Below are 25,312 nucleotides of genomic sequence, written 5' to 3' on the forward strand. Positions count from 1 at the left end.
TATATCAGTGGAGCGAAGCATTTGCAAAAACACACTCGTTATTTAAATACAATTCAAGCCTTTTCAGTATCACTGTGACACGTTGCATAGCTCTATAACACGCTACAACGATTACTAGAGAACTAAAAAACCAAATAGCTGTGCCAAGAAACACAACGGCTTGTGACAAACACTAATATCCGCGCCCGGCATTGCAGCAATTACAGAATGAAGCTCATTGCACGATACAAGCAATGATTAATTCCTGTCCTAACATTATCCAAATCTCAACAAGAAAGGCAGTTAAAACTATCAAGCACTTAAAAGAGCCAAGCCAAACCCAGCTGAAATGCCCTATGTGGTATAACTGACAACGTCGTTGAACACACGGAATAAGAGGTCATACTCAAAACGAAGAGAATTCAAAGAGGAAACTGAAAAATCGTTAGGTGAAAATGACCTCTCGGATGATGAACATATGATGGTTAAATCCAAACCCGCTACAAATACTTGCGAGCAGCGCAGGCTTTTAAAACCAATTCACCCCTTTAAAAAAAAAAACTTACTTGTATGAGCTAGATTTAAAAAGGCTAAAACAAGCGCCAGAAAGTGACGTAGGCTTGTCAGTCTTTATTTACACACCGAATTCTAAACCATAGGCAGCCCAAACTGGCAAAATCATTATTTTCATAAGAAAACTGGTTATTGGTACTGGCTTTTGCTTCAAAAGATTTTCCAAAATAGTCATTTGGAATTCGCATCGAAGGAATATTTTTTCAGTCAATTAGTCGATTTTCTTGTGATCAGTGTGATGTTAGAAACAAATTGAGTTTTCCTGGAGGGGGCAGCCCCCGCGCTATGTACGGCCCTGTAAAATCTCCACAGTACTTTTTATAAGAAAAGTAACGGGACAAGATAGGAGAATTTGTTCTTTGATATTAGAGGTCCTGTATTAAGCGGTATTAGCTAAGCAGTAGTAGCTAACCTTCATGAATGGCTCAATGTAAATAAGCTCAGCCTGAATATTGCCAAAACGGAATTAATGTTAATAGGCTCACGGCAGAGACTGGCTAGTACTACAAGTGGCCATTCACTTACTTTACAAATTGAAGGTCACGAAATTGATAGAGTGCCCCACACCAAATCCTTAGGACTTTACATCGATCAAAATCTTTCGTGGTCCAAACATGTTAATAAGACTGCCAAGATTATCTCCTCTGGCATAGGTGCACTTAAAAAACCGAGGCCGTTCTTTTGCGACGATACAACAACAACAACAATAACAAGCTTTATTTGCATGACTATAACAAATACAGTATTGCAAAAGCTATTCATAGCTAATTATTGATTCGTTAACTAATTCTTAAGATAACTTAAAATAAAATCAAATAAAATAAAGTAACTGAAGTCTTTGCTTATTTTAAACTTTTCATACAGTACAAGTAATCATTCCGGAGAGAAGTTTATCTCTCAATTCGAAGCACGAGGTAACAAATGAAATTAATTGAGTGTTTATAAAATAGTCTGTTGAGTTCATTATATGCGATAGTAAAGTTTCTTTTACTAATAGTCGTGTTAATGGAAGGCTAGGTTCTATTTTAGAAAAGAACATATCTCTTAAAGAAGAGTAACTTGGGCAATCTAATAAAATATGAATTTCGTCTTCAATGGTTTTACGGTTGCAAACATTAGACACCCTTTCATTACGGGGTATGTTGTCGTATCTTCCTGTTTCAATCAAAAGCTTGTGGCTGCTTATTCTTAGTTTCACTAATGCTTTCCTAGAAGCGTTTTTCCTTGTGAGAACTAGGTAAGCAGAGGGGCCAAAAGTTTTTTTGATTGTGTAATAAAAGCTGAGTTTTTGTGAGTGTTGAAGGCTTTGGTGCCAATAAGAGATATATTTCTTTTTCATAAGATCTATATATTGTTTGATGTTATTTTCATTCAATGTGTAATAATTAAAGTTGGGGCAATTATAGTATTCACTCATCTTCATGAGACTGGAGTAAAAGCTAGTTTGACCGCTATAATGAAGGTCAACAGATATTCTTAGGGATTGTTTTGCTATAGAATGTTCATCCTTTCCTTGGAGGTAGTGTACGTAATTAAGTATCTTTTTATTTATGTCAACGATTAGAGGAAATCTGCCAAGTTCAGCTCTACATGCAACGTTGGATGACTTATTATGTACTTCTAAATAGCGTTTACAGAAATGTAAATGTGTTTTTTCAATTCTGGAGCCTTCCCACGACTTAAAATCTGATTTAACAAAGGCACCCCACACTTCACTATTGTAGGTTAGAATTGGCTGAATCATTGTGTCAAAAATTTTACATGCAAGTGAAGGTTTCAGTGTACTAAAATCAGTGTGTCGTCTTGGACTAAAGAAAGCATGAAGAGCTTTTTGTCGAAGATGTTCAAGCGAAAGTGTGAAATTTCCGGAAGACGAAATGCGAGCTCCTAAGTAAGTGTAGTCTTGTACTGTATCTATTAATTCATCGCCTATGTGAAAGGTATAATCGCATTTTTTTGTGCTTTTTTGAAAAATACAGCAATATTACTATATGGAGCCCTTATTGAACCATATTTTGATTATTTCTGTCCTGTGTGGGACGGTCTCAGCAACGAATTAGCTGACAAATTACAAAAACTACAAACTCACGCCATTCGGGTCATAACAAAGTCAGATTACTATTCTAGCGCTACCGCCCTACGCGGTAAGCTGGCACCGGGGATAATCTCTGTACCAGAAGGATGAAGCAAAAATTGAAAATCATGTTTAAAACTTTAAATGATCAGTCTCCGGAGTACCTGAAAGGCCTATTTAAGCCCTTCAGCACGGACTGTGGACTTAGAAATAGTGACAACAAATTGGCTCTGCCTAAGCCTCGTACCGATTTTTTGAAACGTAGTTTCTGCTACAGTGGAGCACATTTGTGGAACAGCCTTCTATCTTACGTCAGAGCCATTAGATCTTTTACTAATTTTAGAAATGAGATAGATCGCCAATTGTCCTCCTCGTACTCCCACACGGCAAACGTGTAAATCAGTTTTAATTTTAAATTTTTGTCTTGTAACTGATGTTTTTACCGTGTCTAAATAAAGTTTATGTATGTGTGTATGTATGTATGTATGTATGTATGTACGTATGTAAGCGGTCACTTAGCCATTCCCCGAGGGTGACCGCTTAATACAGTTTCGACTGTATTTTAATAACTTCTCCACAGTACTTTAATAAGAAAAGTAACGGGACAAGATGGGAGAATTTGTTCTTTGATATTAGAGGTTAAAGGGTTAACTGAGATGAAAAACTGAACTACAACGTCGATCTGTACGGATGCCAAGCCTTGGGTAGAGTGAACAATCACAATCATACATTGAGCGTTTTTCTTTTATAATACAAAATTAAAATAATGAAAAGGTTCTCTTGTCTTTAAAGGGAGAGTTTCACGGTTCGGCGAATGTGCGAGCGATAACGTAAGCGCTGTCAAGCCAATTGTTTTTGGACCAATTAGAAGCGAGTACACAACACCGGCGGGATATGGCGGGCAAGTCTTCAGTATAACTTGCTGGCATAAAAATAAAACTGACATGACCGGCCAGTGTTTTGGTCACGTTTCAGAAAGAAACAAAAAGGCTGTCCATGTAAAACACATGGGGATTTTTGCAGCGCCGGTTGGACATTCAAGAAATGCCAGAACTTATGCGAACGTATACGGTTTTATTTTAGTGCAATGTCGATATCTCGCGGCATCGACCTTTTTTTATTACGCACGGTTCGAAAAGCCGAGAAGCTCCCTAAATCCAGTATTTCATCAGCATTCAGTGATAAACTTCCTATATAGTGTGTACACTCGATAACCTGATTTTATTAGACCAGCGAGAAGGCGAAGAACGAGAAATCCGCAAGCTTCAAGAAACGATGCGACTGTTTAGTAACAACACCACTGAGCGTCCTTCCGAGATGCTGGAATGCATTTGAGAAAACTCTGCCATAGTGGCAAATCAAAACTGCGTTTGCCATTCGAAATGACCATAATTGTATAGATAAATGAATACCTTACAATAGATTTTGTAGTTTGCCGCAAATCTTTTGGATTTTTTTCTACTGCCCGCTATTCGAGCCCGCTAATAGACTACAACTAACTCGCACATTTGATCTCATATTTATTCGCTTCGCGTCTCACTGTTGTACAATTTTTTCCATCCAAAGCAAAACACTGATGTTTGATGCTGTTTGTCCGTCGAATTCTCCGTTTTTGACAGTTGAATTCCATATGAACAAACAGTACGATTGAAATCTAGAAAATCCTCGCGAGTTCATCCAAAGCCAGTTGGTGACCTTTGCCATTTCCAGCGAAAGCAGATGTGCCGCGAAATCGTTGTCTATTTTAAACAGACTTATCCCTTTACCAATTTTCCACGTTTGGTGGGCGTATCTTGTTAACCGCACAGGATTTCTACATCCACTCCACTCTGTCCGCTTAACTTCTGTGCTTCCAGAGAGTCCACAGAACGTCCCGTCGTCGGTCGGCCGCGCCATCGACAAAAATGTGGTTTTCGGATGCTAAAACACTTTTAACCTTACAAAAATCGAACTTATATTTACAACAGGAAACAAAGATTATAAAAAGTGAAGAACGAAGAGCGGATGATCCAAATTCGGGCGCGATTTCAACAGATTGTTCCACCACAAGGTCGCATCGAATTTAGTGTCGACCCGTACAATTTATTTTTGAGCCGGTCTGCTCGCGCATGCGCTTGACCGTGAACTAATCACAAGTGTGTTTTTTCCCCTAGCTTTTCATACTTTTGATCATTGCCTGATCATTTTGTTGAAATAAACAACGAGATATTTCTCCGCTGTTTGTTATATGAGGTTCACTACGTACGCATGCCCAAACCTCAAGACGTACCACTTGGAAGACGGCTAATCATGTTATATATAGATGAAGATGAATTCAGGACAGTCGGATGTGAGCGCTAGCCGAAAGGGATGTACGTCTTATGGTCTAGGGGCCGGTTCATCTCTCCCTCACTGTCTTGTCGTCAGACAAGTTATCGGACTGAGTGGCAAGATCATCTCCGCTGGCATAAGAGGCCTTTGGTGCATGGGGTTTCTTTTGCCAGGACGGTTGTATTATTTCACAATAAAAAGAAAAGAGATTAACCCTTTAAGCCCTAACAGTGATCAGCATCAAATTTCTCCTGGTAACATTAATGTTTATTCAATCCCTGAGGTCATGAGAATTAAGGATACGATCACCCAAGATGAATAGGCCTTATCACGGTTTTCGACGCCATTTTGACGGGTAGGCAAACAGGCTGGAAATAACAGTGTTTGTATGGAAATCCGATGTCAAATAATTTTCATAAAACATCGCTTCTAAAAAATTCATGAATTGGAAACTTTTGGCACTAGAAAAACTATTTCAAGAACAAATTTGGAGTGCTGTAGCTATGACAGAAAGCGTCCAGCCGTGTTTTGAACTTTCCATACATTTGTCTGTATGGCGAACCAGCCGTGAGCTGCTGCTAAAAATAGTTCGCGGGAAAAAATACAGGGAAATGTATGGAAAGTTCAAAACTCGACTGGACGCTTTCTGTCACAGCTACATCCCTCCAATTTTGTTCTTAAAATCCTTTTCCTAGTAGAAAAAGTTTCCAATTCATGAACTTTTCAGAAGCGATGTTTTATGAAAATTATTTGACATTGGATTCCGATACAAACACTATTATTTCAAACCTGTTTGCCTACCCGTCAAAATGGCGTCGAAAACCGTGATAAGGCCTATTCTCTTGATATTTTAATAATTTCTACCCAGTCGGCTTGTATAAGAAAAATATAGGGACAAGACAGGAGAGTTTGTCCTTTGATATTAGGGCTTAAAGGGTTAAAACATGACGTTTCGGCGACAACATGTCACCATTATTTTGTTTATTATTATTATTATTATTATTATTATTATTATTATTATTATTATTATTATTATTATTATTATTATTATTATTATTATTATAATTGAGGCAAATAAGAAGATCGTCAACTTTCTTGATGTGACCTTCATCATTGCAGACGGCAGCTACAAGCCATACATGAAACCTAATAACAAGCTGTCGTACGTCCATCAACAGAGCAATCACCCCCCAGCAGTGCTGAAAAACATACCCCTCAATATTAACAAAAGGTTAACTGCCATCTCATCCAGCAAAGAAATATTTGACGAATCCATTGCCCCTTACCAGAAAGCTCTCACAGAAAGTGGATATAACTATAAGCTAACATACAACCCACCGCAAGAACAGGCCCGGAAAAACAAAAGAAAAAGAACAAGAAACATCACATGGTACAATCCACCTTTCAATTCAAACATCAAAACTAACCTTGGAAGAAAATTCCTGCACATCGTCGACAGATGCTTTCCAAAACACCACCCACTCCACAAGATTTTCAACAGACACACAATTAAATTGAGCTACTCATGCATGCCAAACATGAAATCTATCATCTCATCGCACAACAAGCACGTTCTTTCAAATGTAAACTCACCAACGCCAGAACCTGACACCTGCAATTGCAGAAGAAAACCGGACTGTCCACTCGAAGGACAATGCCTCCAAACAAACGTCATCTACCAAGCCACTGTAACCACTGAGACAACAACTGAAACTTATGTCAGACTGGCAACAAATTTTAAGGAACGTTACAGAAACCACCAGACATCCTTTCGACGCCCGAACAGAAGAAACGAGACAGAACTGTCAAAACATGTTTGGACTTTGCAAGACAGCAATAAACCTTTCCAGATTAAATGGAAGATTTTAAAGAAATGTAAACCGTACAGCAATGCTAACAAAAAATGTAATCTTTGTCTTTTTGAAAAATTCATAATCATCTGTAAAAAAGAGCTATGTAGCCTGAACAGCCGAAACGAGCTAGCGAGTTCGTGCCGCCACAGAAAGAGATATGTACTGCAGAACTTTAGAGTAACACAACTAAGGCACGATGCATCTGTTACCTAGATACTCTACTGAATATAACGCATCTCTATAGTAACCACCCATATTTTACTACCAGCCTGTTATTTGAAAAGTCAGTCGTTAAAAATTGCCTGATGAGTGTGGTCCGATAACTTCGAACCATACGAAACAGTATTGTCGCAATAAACGATGAAAACACCTGAAGCCTGAACTTCTGTCAAGAATTATACATTCCTCTTCAATCAAACGAATTGAGCGCTCTACGAAACACATTCTACCCAGAATACAAGTATTATTATTATTATTATTATTATTATTATTATTATTATTATTATTATTATTATTATTATTATTATTATTATTATTATTATAATTATTATTATTATTATTATTGACTTTCAGGCCTTCTTTGCAATGAGGAATCAGCGCGCGGTCAGTGGATCAGCGATTGATCGATGGAACGGTATCGGCTGACTTTGCTGGGGAGCGAATCTGGCGAACCACAGCGGCGCTGCTAGAAAGTTCTTTTCTGACAGGGAAACAACTTAAAGGTCGCAGTAAGTCTTGAACAATCATGTTTTATTCAGTTAGAGTTTGTATTTCTCTTTCACATATCGCTAAGTACTCAAAGTGTTTAGTTAAAGGCCATGTTTCTGCCGGCAATTTTTTTCGTCTGCTGTTCAGCTGTGTTGTTGTGTTTAACTAGATTCAGTGAACTTTACTCAGGGATTCGGGGCCACCTAAAATGCACAATCGACTTAAATAAACTGGTTTACTCCAGTTCTTATTATGTTGTTTCTTTTCACTGTCATGTTTGCTTTAGAGCCCGAGAACGAAATATTTTCGTATTAGCCTGATGTTATTATTCTAGCTGGGAAGTTGTTCGTTTCAAGAACCATCGCTTAACTTCTGTTTTGATGTGTTGTTATTTTCGCACTTCTTAAAAGGCTGGTTTCCATATGATCGCGGATCGTAGATCGCTGATCGCAGATCGCAATAAGGTCTGCGATCATCGCAGACGATCGCAGAAGATAGAACCATGTTCTATCTAAAGGCTGGTTTCCATATGATCGCGGATCGCAGATCGCAATAAGGTCTGCGATCGTCTGCGATCATAGAACCATGTTCTATCTCCTGCGATCGTCTGCGATCAATTGCGATTGTTTGCGATCTGCGATCATATGGAAACCAGCCTTTAGATAGAACATGGTTCTATCCTCTGCGATCGTCTGCGATCACGATCGCAGGATCGCAGACGATCGCAGAAGTAGTTTCCATATGATCGCAGACGATCGCAGACTTTATTGGGATCTGCGATCTGCGATCATATGGAAACCAGCCTTTAGTGACAAAACTTCCTTTCAGTTAAATACCGTAAGTTAAGTTTACCAAGCTAATCAACACAATCAGACTTTCCGCGAATGCCTTAGTTACTTTCTAGAATTGCGTGAAAATTTTGCCTAGCCCGTCGCTCGAGATGCTCGCTTTTGTCAAAACTAATTATATGACGAGTTGTTGTCAAAATGATGTTTTTTCTCATTTTAAGTTGAATTGTTCAGAGAAATCAAATTTTGGGCCATTTCAGTTAAAAGAATATTTGTTTCATTACAAAAAAAACTTAGCTTGAGCATTTCATTTCAAAGCGCCCTTTGAACAGCGCAGTGCCATACGACATTATAGAACACGCTCAATGTTTGGAGGTCCAAAACCTGCTTAATTTTCGAAGTTTATAGCTTAAAAAATTCTTTAGTAGACAGATCTAAGTTGGTTTCATACTTATCCAACCGTGCGTTAGTAAGATATCGTTCTTGCAATCAACAGCCCTAATTTTTACTTAGCGTGCTGGTTGATCATTAACTATTATGACATGTGTGACCTAAAAAGACTCATGTTGAGGCCAGGGCGTGAATTCCTATAAAGTGATGGTAAAAGTTTCTGGCAAAATTCTTTTCTAAACAAATTAACTCTTTCTGACTACGGGATTTTGTACGTTCTTCGCGTGCACACAAGTGCAAATCACAAGCAAATTTAGTCACTTCCTTCTTCTGGCACACAAGATTACACAAGCCGAAGGCGATTGCCGCCGAATTGCTGAAATCTGACATGGCAGTCGTTTCAGACACTACTTTCCTTTGCTTCAAAAATGGTTTTTATCCCTGTTGTGACTTTAAAGAAAAGTTTTGTGAAACTTAACATTAAATTTACGCTTTTCAGAGCGTGCGCTGACAAGTTTCGTTTGATTGATAGATTTAAAGCGCGCGCGCATTGTTTCGTTTGTAACTTTTGAAATTGATGGCGCGTTGTATTTATCGCGCGAGCCAAATAAACAGAGTTGGATTTTGCAGTGAAGCTCGTTGGTTGCGTGGTTTATGGAGATTTATTTTCGGACTATTGGGAGATTTTAGGGCTGGGACTTTACGGAAGTCGCCTGAACAACCCCTATTCTAGTACAAAAAACAGGCCGATGAATTGCGCGTTTTATAGTTTTAATGTATAGATATCCGCACGCTGGGATCGCCGGGTTGCCGACTAGGCCTGCTCAAAGGCTAGTACTCCACTATCGTTTCTTTTTCTCTTTTTCTCCTTTCCTTCTTCATGCGCTACCCGTTCTAGACTCCCAGGAGAGTGATTTCATGCCGGAACGAACAGTCGTACCGCGTTTACATGACTCGCTCCGGTACAAGATTTTGTGCTGGTATCATGTAAACGAATAAAGAGCCACGAGAGAGAACTGGAGTGAACTTGTACCGGAATGAAAGTCGCACCGGTATCATGTAAACACCCCCCCCCCCCCCCCCCAATACGCTTTTCCGCTTTGAACTTTCAACGCGAAACTGATCATTGATACAAACTTAGTTATCAATAACTAATGACTTTTCACTGATTGAACATTTTGAACATTGAATTTTGACTGATTTAACATGATACACTTTTTCAGTACCAAAGGGGACGTCGTCCTCGCGGTGAGAGGTGGGTTCTTGGCTTATTTGACACCCAGTATGTGCCTGCTAGACCACATTTACAGCTTGTCAGAAGGCGAAATGCAGCAACCCTTTTGCCAATCATTCAAAGAAAAGTTCAGTCAGGCTCTTTGGTTTACACCGACCAGTGGGCTGCGTACAGGCGAATGCAAAGGGTCTTGGGTTTTAACTATCAAACGGTGAATCACTCGGTCAATTTCGTTGATCCAGTCACCGGTGTCCATACCCAACACGCAGAAAGTAACTGGTCTGCAGCAAAAGAGAGATTCAAGAAGATGAAAGGCAACACAAATCCAAACTTCCTACAAGAATATCTTAAAGAATTCACGTGGAGACGATGGTATGGTGAGCCACACCCAGATGGCTTTTTTGAACGGCTGGTACAGGACATTGCAGAACAGTATCCGCTATAATTATAAATGGCTCTGTGTAGACTAGCCAGATCTTCTCTCGATGGTCAAACATAAGAACTGAGAACACCTTTTCCTGGTAATTTTGAACTTTTAAAATTGTGAAAACTTTTAAAAATCCATCATAATTTGCGAGTATACATAATTAGACAATTTCCGTTAAGTCATGTTTCTATTCTATGGGGTGGGTTTCTTTCTTCCCCGTGGACCAGGCGTGGTTAATCGATAAGGCAATAAACATCAGCAATCTATAAAGAGAAAAGGTTCTGTTGCTACCAAACAATAAATCATTTTTTTCTTTTTACAAGAAACACTGACAAAAGCATTGACTGCAAATTGTCTCGATGGTTTTATTAAGTAATGTAAATACATTCAATAGCTTGATAATCTGATAGTAAACTGTATTCTATTTAAAATATTATATTTAAAATTAATCGTCAATTTCAATGATAAAACTTTCCACGACTTTAGGCAAAATTTTGTTGTACGTGCTTGGACGCTCAAATTCTTCATTCACTCATTTGATTTGACAAATGATTATATTATCAGTTAAGCGTGAACTCGCGTTGATTAACATTTAGCTCGTCAAGAGACCCTTTGCATAAATGGCGCCCAAATTTGAATAACAATACTTGAAACATCCTAAGCTTCACATTCAAGTGAAAAATGCTTTTTCTGGAAACATAAACACGAGGCTCAGGATGTATCCAGTATTGATATTTAAATTTGGGTACCATTTATGCAAAGGTCTATCGAGTTCTCTTATTGACATTACTTTATCTTTAGATAAATTTCGATAGTGAAGTTATATTTGACCATTAAAGCGGACGTGTTGATATTGTAATTGTATCTTAATTGTCAGTTTTTAACCGGAAAGGAAATCAAGGTTGGCAACGATAAACAAACGGCGTGTTCATAAGTATAAGCGCATATGTCGTATACTAAAAAAGAAAATGAAATAGAAAACGAAATGCGGTAATAAAAAGAAAAAGCAATCAAAACAAATTCAGCCATTTTAAAATGCGAAAGAACGCGTTTTTTGTAATCTCAATCTACGATATGCCAGTTTAGACGTCAGTATTATAAAGTTGTGTGCAACAAATTTAATATAGCTTTCAAACCAGTGTCCCTCCCGCTTCACACCAGACCGATTACGTCAACGCCTAAAAAAGGCGCGAGAAAGCAACACAAAACCTGTCAAGAGGCCATTTGATCTTACTGGTAGACGAAATATCAAAGTTCTGGAAAATAAACATTTGAGATTGCATCCTTGCAGCCGTTTTAATTTTTTTCTCGTTTCCATGCGACCTAGTCGTAATTTTTGTCAGTGAATTCCCTGTTAAACTGTTTTTGCACTTCCTGCTTTGGATTTCACTGCTTGACTAGCCCGGGTCTCCAGCGTGGGCAGTCGAAATGGAAGTGAATTTTCTCGTTGTTGTAAAACACAGAGAAGGAAAAGGGAATTTGGATTTGTTTTTTCTTATATTTCAATAACTAATACCTGTTTTATTGTAGCACCACAACGCTCTTACTGTACCACCACAACGCTGCATTAGTATTGACCAAGCGCGCACAAGCACATGTAACTTTTTCGGTGTGTAATTTAACGGATATTGAGTTACGCGTTTCAGGCTTTTGTTTTCATGTCCCTCTATTTCTCTGCTACTTTTTTTTGTTAATCCAGAGAGCTTTCTTTTCCGAATTCAGCAAAAGTTTACTCTTTTCCATACAATTTATAGTTTTTGAATTATGACTGAGCGCGCACATGCAATTGAATTTTTCCGGTGTGCAATTCAACGAAAATTGAGTTACGCGTCCACAAGCTTTAACATTCGTTTGCCTCTATCTCTCTCACTATTTGACCTATGCTGCTACTTTTTTTATATTAAAACACAGTGTATTCTCTTCTAAATTCAGGAAAGGGTTAAGATTGTCCATGCGTTTTATATTCCTTGAGTTATAACCTAGCGCGTAAAAGTAATCAAATTTTTCCGGTTGAAAATTTAGCGGAAAATACATTATACGTTACCAAGTGGTTCTACTCACCTGTCTATATCTCTGTAAATATTTGTCCTGCACTGCTCATTGATTTTTTAATCGACAGTGTATTCTTTTCCAAATTCAGGGAAAGTTTAATCTTTTCCATACGATATTTAATTTTGGGGTTAAGACTGAGCGCGCACGTGCAATTGAATTTTTCCGGTGTGTAATTTACGCTACATCAAAAATAGCTCGCCGATAGTTCACCGATAGTCTACCGAAAGCTCGCCGATAGTTCACCGATAATCGACCGATATCTCGCCGATAGGTCACCGATAGTTTACCGATAGATCACAGACACTATCGGCCGATAAATAGACGTTCAAAAGAAGGATATCGGCCGACTATCGGCTGAGTGTCGGTCGAATGTCAGCCCAGTGTCGGTCCAGTATCGGTCGTCATATCGACCGATACTCGACCGACACTGGGCTGACATTCGACCGACACTCGGCCGATAGTCGGCCGAGTGTGGATTGCTACTCGGTCGATATATCGACCGACTGTCGACCAATATATCGGCCGAGTGTCGGTCGATGTATCGACCGATAGCATACCTGCCAACTCTCCCGGGAGTCTCCAATATTTTTATTAACCCCCCCCCCCCCCCCCACCCCCACTGAAGCCCTAAATGTAGGAGGGTTGATGACACGGTTCTGCCTGGACCGCGGAACAAATAGAACAGATTTCTAGACGTCTCCAGATTTTTGTACTCCGGGGGTTGACAGATATGCGATAGTGTCGATCGACACTTCCTACAGTAAACATGATCCATAAAGACTATAAACAATAAAAGTCAACAAAACTTCAAAACTCCCTTGTCCGTTGTTATTTCTTCTGTGTGGTTTTTGGAGCGATTTAATGAGATTCCAGTGAGTTTAAATTCCATTGCTTTTATATGGAGGGAGAAATATAGAGCAAAACAAAACTCACTCAACAACAACAACAACAATTTATTCAGTATTCCCATATATATACATGGTATTACTTATGTAATAAGTCTGGATTACATTAAATAATTATGTCTAATAATTAAGCTAGCATTGATTGTCGATTCAGCATTGAATCATAAATATAAGCAGCAATGGTTCTACAAACAAAAGGATCAACGTTATTAAAAAGAAACATGATTTTTGAGATATTGTCAAGATCATTAAAATTTCGATATTTGTCATTTATTTCATCAAAATATTTCTTACGTGTATCGTGATAATGTTCGCAAGAGAATAGAAAATGCGATTCGTCTTCAATTTGATTGGAATTACAGAGATAGCAGGTTCTCAAATTTTCAGGTGTCTTGTTGTGCCGGCCAGTTTCAATTCGCAGATTGTGATTTCCAAGACGAAATGTATTGATTTGTTTTTTGTGACGTACATTTTTTATCGAATCCAAGGAGTCAGTTTTGTGGCAATCTTGTTTAAAGATAGAGTAGAATTTAAGTTTTTTATTTAGGTTTAGTAAATTAAGTTGATGATTAGTTGAAGTTTTATTAACACTTAGTCGAATACGTTCAGTGAAGTTGTGAATGTTTAAATTTGAAATGTTTAAATTGGAAAGATTACACAGAGAGTTGACTCTTTGCATAATGCTCAGTTGGTTTTTGTCGGTCATTTCTTTAGATAGGTAAAGGCATTGTTTGGCAATGTTATCTTCTGGTAGACTTTCCAGGTGTAACCAAAATTTAATAATATTTATGTCAATTTTTGCTTTTAATGATAATCTTCCAAGTTCATTTCTACATGCTACATTTGGGCATTGTTTATTGACTCCTAAAAAACGTTTACAGAAATAAACATGTGTTCGTTCGATTATATCTTTTTCCCATGTGTTATAGTCGTTTTTGTCATAGACTCCCCAAACTTCTGATCCATACATGAGGATAGGGAGGAATAAAGAATCAAATATTTTGTTCACAACATCAATTGGTAATTTTGAGAAGTTGAGGAAACGGCGTGTTGCAAATATAGATCTCCTAGTTTTTTCTTTTAAATTTATTTTATTATCTCGGAAGTTTCCATTCGACGTGAAATTGACTCCAAGATAAGTGTAGTTGCTGACAGTTTCTATCTTTTCTCTGTTTATATGAAAATAGTGGTCATTTAAAGTAGATTTTCTGAGTTTCTTTTGAAAAATAACAACTTTCGTTTTCTTGAGATTTATATTTAGCAACCAGTCGTTACAGAACTGGGATAATGTATTTAGTGCTGTTTGTGACTCACTGACTGACTGGAAAAAAAAAATGGCTTACCTTGTTTCCTCGATATCTTGCCAGTGTTTGTATGCCGTATTTTGGCCATTTCAGCGCGATTTAGTTGGTTTTTAGGTTTGCTGGTAAGCCATTTATTTCAATTCATGCCCTTTATTTTCGATTCCAAAACATGTTCGTAAATTCCCATACAAACCCTTATAATTTACGCCATTGCGTGACACTCAAATTACAAAGGTCAAACAAAGGTCTTTATTTTAACGCTCGTACAGCTTGGGGGCAGCTCACCCTAACCCTAGGGGCAGCTTGGGATACCTGTGCTATTGAACGAAGAGCAAACCGCTCGTTTCGTCGCTCACCATCTATCCACCCTGCACAGCCCTGGATAATACGCTTCAAAACAACGCCCGTTCTTTAGCGGGTCAAGACACCTAGACTCTACGAGGAAATAGAAAGTGGCAGTTGAGGTGAGACCGGGAAGGGATTGTCTAAAACTTGTTCTTTCTCGCCCGTAAGAATGTACTCTTTTGACGCCCAGTTTCGCCTGCTTGAATTTCAAGACAAAAAACCATTGTTTTGAAGCCTACGAGAGATGAGTCCTACAGACCTACGTTATTGACCTACGTTATCGGCCGAGCAGGACTAGTTTCTCTCTCGGGGAAAATTGCAACTGAAGTTTCGGTAAATGCGGTATTGTGTAAGTAAATGAGGCTTTTCTACCCCACGAGGGGTGGGGGGGGGGGGGAGGTAATGTATTATTTTTTCTGTTGTGATTCGTTTCAATGCGTGGAACGTCACGTCCGGTAAGTGACAGTGGGCCTTTAAATGTAATAATATTACTATTGCCAATAAACACTTGTATAAAACAAGTGCTAGATGTTGTTCTATGTCCTAAATAGGGTCTTAAAATAGAGGGCATTGTCCTACACTGGGTAGGTATTTAAGGTTATTTTCGTCCTAACCAGGGTCAGGGTTTCAAACCTCCAGTGGCACCCCTATACCCAAACACAGGTCAAGTACCCTCCCCCCCCCCCTCCCCCTGGGTTTTTGCCTCTCCTTGCAGCCCTCTTTATGAATGGTCGGCAGCAGCAAGTGTTGCCCTGTTGGAATGGTTCGTGTGCATTTGACCCACAATGTTACAACACAGTCGAGATCTTAACAGTTGGCTGAATAAACCCCTATAATATTTTTTTTCAGTCAGCCATTTTCAAAAGAGTTCTTGCCTCTTTCAAAGCAAATACAGTATCTCATCAATGCAGAGATCCCTGGCCTGGGGTGTGGGGGAAGACGCCCATATAAAAGTGACTGGGGTAATTTAGTCACAGATTTTGAAAGGAAGCACTCAAAGAAACCAGAATTCTGCTTTGTGGGCGTGGTCTGAACATTTTTTTTCTTTTTTTCAGTTTCAGCTTGTGGTTTTGTAATTCATCATAATGATTGATAATGGTGCCAAGATGACACCGAAACGTCGTTCCGTTTTTCGCTTATTTTTATAGTCAGCTGAAAATTCTTTCATGTATTTATCTTTTACTTTAAAATTCCAAGTATGTCAATCAGACTTGGTCTCCACAGTTGCCATACGGATCTGGAAGTTTAATTTACAGGGCCCACTAAAACCCGCCAAGGCGAGTGGGCTCCCTGCATGGATAAATATTATTATTATTATTATTATTATTATTATTATTATTATTATTATTATTTTGTATTATTTTATTTAATATTTTTTCGGTCTCATTTTTTGCCTTGTGCTTTTTTCTTTATTCTAGTGTATCCTTAAGTCACATTCAAATCGTACAGATCAGTTTTCAGCTACAAAAAAGAATACTTAAAGCTCAGGTCGACTAAAGAACTAAACTTAGCGGAAAGGAGGTTAACTGGTTGAATTTAAGACAAGATTTTTCACTTCAATAGCGCTTCAATTAAAATATAGCAGACTTTAGCTGAAACGCAACATACACCTCTTTGTCGAAAGGTCTTTAGTTTTTATTTTGCGTCTTTCTTCAGCTACCATGGATTATCTACAAAGGGATCTGGATATCTTGAAACTTTCTACTGGTGAAACCAAGGAGGCTTCGGAAGGGAAGAACAAAAAACCAGAACAGTTCCTAGATGAATTAACATTGGAAGGAGTTGGAAACTATATCAAGAGTGGCCGCTGTGAGTTTATTACTTGGCAATAATTGTGTTTGTCAAAATAATTAGCCATGTCAGTGTCATTGTCAAGTTTTTCGATGTATAAGGGCAGTTTTCAATTTGGGGTCAAAATAATTTGGTTTTCCTTTTATATACTTTGTGATTATAACCTGACAAAACTTGCACCACTTTCCCAACTATATCAGTTAATTATAACCAAAAGCAATCCTTGCTTCGAATTTGATTCTGATTGGTTCATTGTGCTGTTTACACTGTACATCTAGTCTGATTGGTCAAAGTAATAACTTTGGTTTTAGTGTTGTGACAAATAATTCTTAAACTTATCAAAGTTTCAAAGTTGGACTAAAAAACTTAGCTGCACCCCATTTTTTCAACCACTTTTCGGTGTTTGAAAATTGGGTGAAACACTCTTCCTTGTGTTTGATGTGCATGTATTACTTGAAAACTGCTCTTTTATATTAAAGTTACTTATTAGCCACACAATTATTGTGTGGCTAACTATTAAAGTAACTTAACACTTTTTAAACTCATAGCCAATAGATGAGCTTGGGGAAGGTGCTTAAGAGAAGGTGGCGCCAGGGGAGATACGAGCAACGAGCAGAGCACGTAGGTGCATGTCTTCATGGCAATCCTGAGAGTGGCAACCACCCAGGCACCGTCACACTGAAGGAATCAGTGGAGATACTTACCAACCCACATACTTACCATGACCAACAGAAGGGGGGGGGGAGGAGCAAAAGCACAGCACAAGCAGATTCAATGCTCAACACAACTGCACGTCGTCACAAAGCAGCAGTACACGCCAGCCCTGCAAAAGCCCATGATAAGACCCCAAATGCACATGACTCCCCAAACGCTGCAGAACAGTATTGGCTCAAGTCTAACTTAGCCTAAATTACATTTAGCCGCACAAGTCAACACAAACATTATTGTGAGTTGAACCTGTATCATAAGTGGTCACCTTCAGAATATAATGACTCAGTGGCTGAGGTTCAACTGTGTACATCCTTCTTGAATCTGACAGCTACCTTACTCTCAGCATCAGAAATATACGAAGCAGTGAAAGCAGCCAAGGGAGTAATAAAATTAAGTAATTAAAATAAGGACTAACTTAATAAAATGTTGCACTCATAGTTCTGGTTTTGTTTTTAAACCAGCATATTAACTTGATCTTTTAATTTCTTTTTCAGGTTCAAACATCGTTGTATTGACAGGTGCAGGTATCTCCACTGCATCAGGAATTCCTGACTTCAGAACTCCAGGCACTGGTCTCTTTTACAACCTTCAAAAATATAACCTACCCAACCCCAAGGCAATATTTGAGATTAATTTCTTCAGGGTAAGTTGGTTAAGGTGTAACCTGTGTGTTGGACTCTAGAAAGATGAAAGAAGTGGGAAGGGGGCATGCACAAAGCAATGGGATCGGACTGCACACGATTATTCTCTTCCCTCCTCTCTCTTCCTTTCTAGTAGCTGTGAGTAGCACCCCTTCATTGTTTAAAAAGTTGTATGCAGAGGGAAATAGTGTCATGGTTTATTGTTATGTTGCATGGTCCTCTGCATTCAAACTTCATTGCATCTTGAGTTATGTTTCATCACAACCACTTCTTGGTCTAACATGATGGCCATAAGAATAAGGAAAGTGGACGCTGACCAAATCATTTTAAATGCTAGCCATTAAGCCAACCGGGGAGCTATTTAGACTAACCGGAGTCCTTTTTAGGCTAACTGGAGTGCCTCGCACGTCTGCCTTGCTGGCTCGCAGATTGTCAAGACCCATTTTAAAATGAGACAACAAACATTTCAAGCTCAATCTACTTTGTTAACTTAACTGATGTCTTGCTTAATTTGCAGTCCAACCCAGGTCCTTTCTTTGCTTTGACCAAGGAGATGTATCCTGGAAATTTCCTGGTAAGGACATCACACTGCTTATAATTTGCATAAATCATGATCTGGTGCTGAAATCCAATTTCCTCCATTTAAGCTTTGGCACATAGATGAAACTAATTAAGTTTCTCATTATTTCAAAGAAAATAAATAAATCCGTTAACTACTTTTAATTAGCTAAAAGTATTGAACTAATGAAAACAAATTAAAGGCAATGATTTATGTTTGATTGTTTCCTTCTATTTCAGTGTGAAGATCGTTGCAAATCCTTCTTTGGATTCTATTCAAAATAGATTAACAAGTTTTTCTTAGAATTTTTAGAAGCTTATATTTGGCCAAAAAACAAAGAATTTATATTGCACCACAGTCCAGCTGCACCAGCCATAAACCAAAATCGATTGTGACTTGATCATGCTCATTTTTCTGTGCCTGCATGCTTGGCACTATAAAAAATACATTTAATTGCTCCAAGTTCTCATTGGTTCATTCTATAGCTACTTTAAGTTTACACCATTCTGTTTTGATTGGTCAGAGTATTTATTTCTCGGGTATTGGTTTTGCGACACTCAATTGAAATTGATTGTGATCTAATAATGAGTTGGCTTTTTTTTAACATATTTATATTCTTTTCCTTCTGTCCCATCCTCAGCCTACCACTACCCACTATTTCTTCAAGATGTTACACGACAAAGGACTGTTACTAAGAGATTACACTCAGGTACAGTGGTAATGTTGAGTGATGTTGTTTTTATCAGCAAGTAACTTTGGGGAGGCAAGTGAGGTGATCATGACAAAATGTTACTTGTGAGAAAATTGCTGTGTTGTGCATATAATGTTGTGCACTCCTGACTGAAGTGGTAAAAAACAGGGATAGGGGTTAATATCTAAAGCAACTGTGGTGCTGGGCTGGTGGCAGAGTAAAAACAAATGCTTGGTCATATCGCTGGGCTGATAAGGGTGGCTAATGTAAAGAGATAAGTCTCTCTCATGGTCATTATTACCCTCCTCCCCGCAAACACCTTTCCTCAGTTGTTTTTACAGAGAGCTGTTGACAGAGAATGATGTTGAGAAACACTCCAAGGCTGGTGGGGAGGAGGGTATAATATTATACAACATCCGTTAAAATGACTGTGTGGGAGCTGGCTATAAAGAGATTAAAAAGCTGATGTTTCTAGCATTAAACCCTGTCTATATAAGTGAATCAAAGATTTGTTGTTGATTGTGTTATTTTAGTTGATTAAACAGTATTCTATGCTATTGGTGGAAATAGCCTTTTGTCATAGCACATCTGATCTGGCAAAAGGCTTGTTTAACCTTTTTTCAAACTAGAAATTTAAACTTTCAAATATAAAAATAATAATATAACGATGTATCTCTTCTCAGAATATTGATACTCTAGACCGTATAGCCGGTGTTCCATTAGATGCTCTTGTTGAAGTGCATGGATCATTTCATTATCCTGCTGAATGCTTGGATTGCAAAAAAGAGTATCCGCATCAGTGGATTGAAGGTACTGAAAAGGATTGTGAAAAAATCAAATAAGGTGTTGTTTATATATCTGTATGTGATTCATCACTGTTATCCAACTTGATACATGTTGGATGTGCTGTCTATGATGTTTACAATATGAAGCCCTGGCTTTATTAAGAGATCTACTGATTTATTAAATGGCAAATAATTTCCCTTTTTTGCAGAGGAAGTGTTTGCCGACAAAATTCCTCGTTGTGTTGAATGCAAAGGACTGGTTAAACCAGGTTAGTTAGATTTATAATTAGTAACTTGTACATGGTAGATTAGATTACAGCATTCTTGCACTACTTTTATCCACCTAATAGCAGAAATACTAATTCGTTAAAGTGAGAGCATTAATTTGGGAAAATATGTCACAGATCATCTCAAACTGTGTAACCCTGAAACTTTGTCCAATCACTTATGTCCAGGATTGAAAGTTGTTGCAAATATTTTCTATGGGTGCATTCCTTTAGGATGATCTAGATCAGGATCAATGATCCAAGATAACTCGGATCATGGTGCATCAAAGGAACCAAGGAATCCAATTCCTAGTCAGTTCCTTTGATGCACCATGATCCGAGTGATCTTGGATCATTGATCCTGATATGGTATAATAATATGTCCTCCACAGGCATGGAGTTTTTTGGTGAGTGGCATATGTCTGATGGAGAATACCTCCATGAATGTACTAAGAAGGTAAGAATGATAACAAACAATAATTGATTCAGTTAGGTGCAGTTTACCTACTCAAAGAGTGTGTGGGACTCAAAGAGTGATACATCAAGTAAAGTTTATTCGGGGGGAGGGGGGGGGGGTGGGGAGGAGAGGATTGCCTGAGAGTTGACAGTGATTAGTGTGAAGAACTGAGGATTGAAATGAAAAGAGTCTACTAAAGTCGATCGACTTCCTATAAATAAACTTAGTATTACAGGAGAAAGAAGAGAAATTCAAATAAACATGATCGAGTAGCGCAAAGTTCGCAAAGTTTGATTTGCATTCTAAAAGTGCTCACTGAAGCAAATATTCAAAGAAAAAGTTTTAGTAAATAGCAACCAGCAGCTATTTGTTGAGTGGGATATCCGTTCAGAAGTCCTTACCTTCATCAACAAGCGATCCAGAGTCCAACCTGATCTCCAAAATGTCCAGTGTTTCTAAGTTCCTTTTGCCGAAAGAAGAATGGGCCATTTCCGAGTTGTTTAATTAATTTTCAACCTCATAATATGAAAGCGAGACTAAATGCAAAGTAAATACTTTTTCCCTCAGATTACGCGCGCAAAGCGACTGTAAAATTATGCAAATTAGAAAAGTGAACGAGGAGGGATTGCGGAGAGGGACGAAAAAGAAATCGCGCGCGCGTGGCTTGCAGTCTAGAAATGGCCTTTTGGAAAACAGGCTTTTAAAGCCTATATTCCTAGGAATATAATTTAACGCCGATTTGTTATGACATTGAAGATTTCCTTAAAAAATTCCAGTAACAGTTTATTCTAACTCCGGAAGCAGTGTTGCTTTCGCAGTAAAATGTTTTTGTTGTTGTTTTGGTTGTTTTTTTTTTTTTTTTTTTCGCAAACTGCCATTTGCTTACTCAACAATACTTGATGAATTGGCCGATTTTACAGGACATGCCCATTTGTGATCTTCTTATTGTGTTGGGTACATCATTGGTGGTGCAGCCATTTGCGTCGCTTATAGACAGGTAAGATGAAGTCAGTATGCATTTATAGTGTGCATGTATGGTTCTCCTTTACAAGTTCGTCAACTCTTTTTGTAAAAGCGCCTGAAGTGAAGACTGTTAACCAATAAACAATGTTACACTCTGATTGATGTGCAATTGAAAGTCCAGAATTTCTCGACTGTGAATAGTCATTTTAATATTGTGAGCTTATCAGAGGCCTTTTTTTCAACCCATGCCTCAACTGAGTTTCTTCTCCGCAAGCAATTTTAGCGCTCACTCACACGTTTCTGTTCGCTTTCATTTATCCATGCATGAGGCACTGCTTGTAGTCATTTCAAGGCCCGATCCACTCTTATCCGCCTCAGTCGATCAGAGATTTGTGTGCGGTGTGCTGCCTCCCGTGCGCTCGTGTGCGATCGAAATCAATTGAAAACCCTCCGAAAGTGGTGCTTGCGTTATCATTTACTAAGTTTTGGATAAAGCATACTTGTTTCAGGACCTTTCAGAGCCGACTGCTGTAGAATGATGGAACAATTAAATGTTAAAAAAAATTAATTATAAATATTTTTTGTATGTAGTAATATGTACATTACGAACTTCTGATGTCTTTTTATAGAGTTCCCAAGACAACTCCAAGGTTGTTGATTAATTTGGAGAAATGCGGACAACAGGTGAGACATTGTTCCGGCAACGTGTTTTGCTCGATCTTAACCCTACACAACATCTGAACTGCGTTCGTCTACAGATTCTGTGCAGGATTTGCAGCCATCCTTGACCCTAATATTTGTTCCCTGTGGGTGCATCTTAATCACTAACCGACTTTTGAAAATTTTTTAGGCGAATTCAAAGAGCGGATTTCAATTTGATAGTGATGAGAATTTCAGGTAAGGCAAACAAGAATAGTTATTGTATTCTACCGTGATACAACATGCATTCCTCTTGAGCACAAGTTTAGTTACTCACCGAGATACTCAAGTCTGAAAAACTTCCTAAAATACAACACTGACTCCGGCTTACAACTTTGAAGAAGCTAGCAAGAGCAACTGGAAAGACTGCGACTTACAAACTTAACTTTCTAGGGGTAGGGTAGGGCTAATCATAGTTACAACCGCGTGTCACAGGGCCCAGTAGTTCGAAGCCCGATAAGATAATCGTTGATTAAAGTTTACTTGCTAATCAATGAGGATTCTTCAAAAAGATTTTCATCCTTCAGTTTTGACGTAGAATTCTTTACCCTTAGCTTACGTTAAGCATTTTGAAGAGCGAAATGGAAACCTTGGTTAACTTTTAATCTACGGGGATAAACGTTGATCGGCTGTCGAACAACTGGGTCAAGGTTTCTTATCCAGTATTTCCAGAAAGGGCTGCTGCGACGGGCTGTGACAACAGAGAGATTTATTAAAATTACGTTTACGCCGGAAAACGGCAGAAATGACCACGTGACCATGTTTATTCTTCATGTGCCTCTCGCTGTTTTCAGTTTCTCGGTAAATTGAGTAGTTTTTCGTTGTCATCAAAGCACAGAATTGTTTTGCACTATTCTCATCTCTGTACTGATTTTTTCAAGAAAACATAAACGCGAATCTCACGTTTGCCGTTTGCCGTAAACGCGATTGTAAATCTCTCGAATATCAATAACTTTTTTGTTTGTTTGTTTGTTTATTTTTATTTTTATTTTTGTAGAGATGTGTTTTGGCAAGGTACCGCCGATAATGGTTGTGTGGCTTTGGCTGATATGCTGGGATGGAAGGTGAGCTGTTGCTATAGGAATCACCTAAACATGAGAAGTTTAGTTCCTCGTTACTAGAGACTTTTCAGTCTGTAGGGGATTAAAACAGGAATCTGGCTTTCAAAGAAAAACTCGTTTCCTTCGAGGGTTTTAGCTAGAACAGGTTAGAAGTCTGGCGTTTTCGCAGAGTTCGGTTCGTGTTTTTTGCTTTATGACCTCGGGAAAGTTGGAACAAGAGCGAAAAAAGGGAGTGTCGTTTAGCTTTTACCTCGCTTTGTTTGTTCCAACACTTGGGAAGTAAGATTCCAAAGAAACGATTGCTATGTAACAAGGCTAAGAAGTCGTTGTTGTTAAAAATATAAATAAATAAATAAATAAATAAATAAATAAATAAATAAATGGGAATTTCAGTGGCACATCCACAAAGTGGCTATTCGTCCACTGTTTCCAGTCAGGTCGAATTGGTATTTGGAATTGTTGGTTTTGTGGAGGGAGGAAAACCGGAGTACCCGGCGAAAAACCCTCGGAGCAGGGACAAGAACCAACAATAAACTCAACCCACATATGACGCCGTCAACTCCGGGATTCGAACCCGGGAGACATTGGTGGGAGGCGAGTGCTCTCACCACTGCGCCATCCCTGCTCCCGTGATTGTTCTTTTATTGGATGTAAAACGTGATGATTAACAGCGCACTTTCCTTAATCCGCAACAGGATGAGCTGTTGAAGCTTGTAGAGACAGAACACAAACGGCTGGGAAACGCCAACAAAACATCGCAATCAAAAGGTACCAGTGATAACGGTATGTATATTTACACGATCAAGTCTTGCCGCTGTATTAAACTAATGTTTTTGTTTTTGTCGCAGGACACGAAAAAGGCGGCGAAAAGTGTGTGAACGACATTACTCAAACAGACAAATAATAACCGACTAAAGAGTTCCTGGTAAAAGACAACATCAGCAGAGAGTACCTCGCCATAATGGCTCTCCAGTTGATGGATTCCAGGAAGAAAAAGAATGTGTACCTCGCCTATCAATATGGCAAGACCTAAGGTTGATTTTATTGGCCCAACGAAATGAAATTCATTTCTTAATGATGTGATCTGTTTGTCTAACCGCGAGCTAGAATGATTCAACGAGAGCCATGAGTTTCTTGTTTTCTTACTATATACTAGGAAAACAAAGTGTAATGATGGTCATTAACAGAACCAAATCGACAAAAGAAAAAATAATTCAGGGAAATGAGAAGTGCTATATTTTCTCAATAATGTATTCCACTGGTTTTAAATGTTAAAATCGGTCTAAAAAAAATTTGAATAAAATAAAGATTGCATTATGATTTATTGAAAGGGTTGCCAGTAAATGCTCTTATCCTTTTGATTGACACATGGGTTTTTATTTTCTTCACTTTCGTGCTACGGTTAAGTTTCACGATAATGTAACCTGCAAAAATTCTTCTCAGACATGAAATAGTTAGGTACCCAGTCAAAAGCCCTGGGTCCAGTTCTTCAAAGCCCGATTGAGCTAATCCTGGGTTAGCGTGAACCAACTTTGATTCTAGTTCAGTTAATTTCCAATCAATAAAGGTTTCCCAAAAGATTTTGTCCCTTAGCTTTGATGCAGACTTTTCTTTACCATTAGCTTAAAGTTAGCTTTCAAAGACTTTTTGTCGAGCGAGCTGATATCGTTTTCAGGGGTACGGTGGAGCTTATAATTGCTTCAAAATGGGCCAGGCTTGCGCAAGCTTGGGTCACGCACAGCGTAC

The 25,312-nt window shown here is 38.5% G+C and overlaps 2 protein-coding genes and 1 long non-coding RNA gene across 8 annotated transcripts in view; all 3 read left to right on the plus strand.

The window, feature by feature from the left end:
* LOC146487729 (uncharacterized) overlaps nt 1-9,999 on the plus strand; it is a 56,477-nt gene extending 46,478 nt beyond the window's left edge. For all 6 annotated transcript variants that reach the window (XR_014867774.1, XR_014867777.1, XR_014867766.1 and 3 more), the window contains 2 exons: nt 7,363-7,511; nt 9,899-9,999. This is a non-coding gene — a long non-coding RNA (uncharacterized LOC146487729). The remainder of the gene's footprint in view (nt 1-7,362; nt 7,512-9,898) is intronic.
* Nucleotides 6,062-7,202, plus strand: LOC146487730 (uncharacterized). The gene has a single exon (XM_085126065.1). It carries the CDS (start codon nt 6,076-6,078, stop codon nt 7,000-7,002), a length of 927 nt encoding a protein of 308 aa, XP_084982191.1. The 5' UTR covers nt 6,062-6,075; the 3' UTR covers nt 7,003-7,202.
* Nucleotides 10,000-15,368: 5,369 nt separating the features above from the next.
* On the plus strand, nt 15,369-24,896 carry LOC146487731 (NAD-dependent protein deacetylase sirtuin-2-like). The gene is made up of 14 exons (XM_085126271.1): nt 15,369-15,397; nt 16,599-16,751; nt 17,939-18,087; nt 18,603-18,659; nt 19,285-19,353; nt 20,019-20,145; nt 20,330-20,389; nt 20,779-20,843; nt 21,764-21,840; nt 22,436-22,490; nt 22,657-22,703; nt 23,503-23,569; nt 24,262-24,349; nt 24,415-24,896. Exons 2-14 carry the CDS (start codon nt 16,604-16,606, stop codon nt 24,468-24,470), a joined length of 1,065 nt encoding a protein of 354 aa, XP_084982397.1. The 5' UTR covers nt 15,369-15,397; nt 16,599-16,603; the 3' UTR covers nt 24,471-24,896.
* The last annotated feature ends 416 nt before the right edge of the window (nt 24,897-25,312 follow it).

The sequence above is a fragment of the Pavona decussata genome, unplaced genomic scaffold, assembly GCF_977016875.1.
Source record: "Pavona decussata unplaced genomic scaffold, jaPavDecu1.1 SCAFFOLD_13, whole genome shotgun sequence".
In the NCBI taxonomy this organism is placed as follows: Eukaryota; Metazoa; Cnidaria; class Anthozoa; order Scleractinia; family Agariciidae; genus Pavona; species Pavona decussata.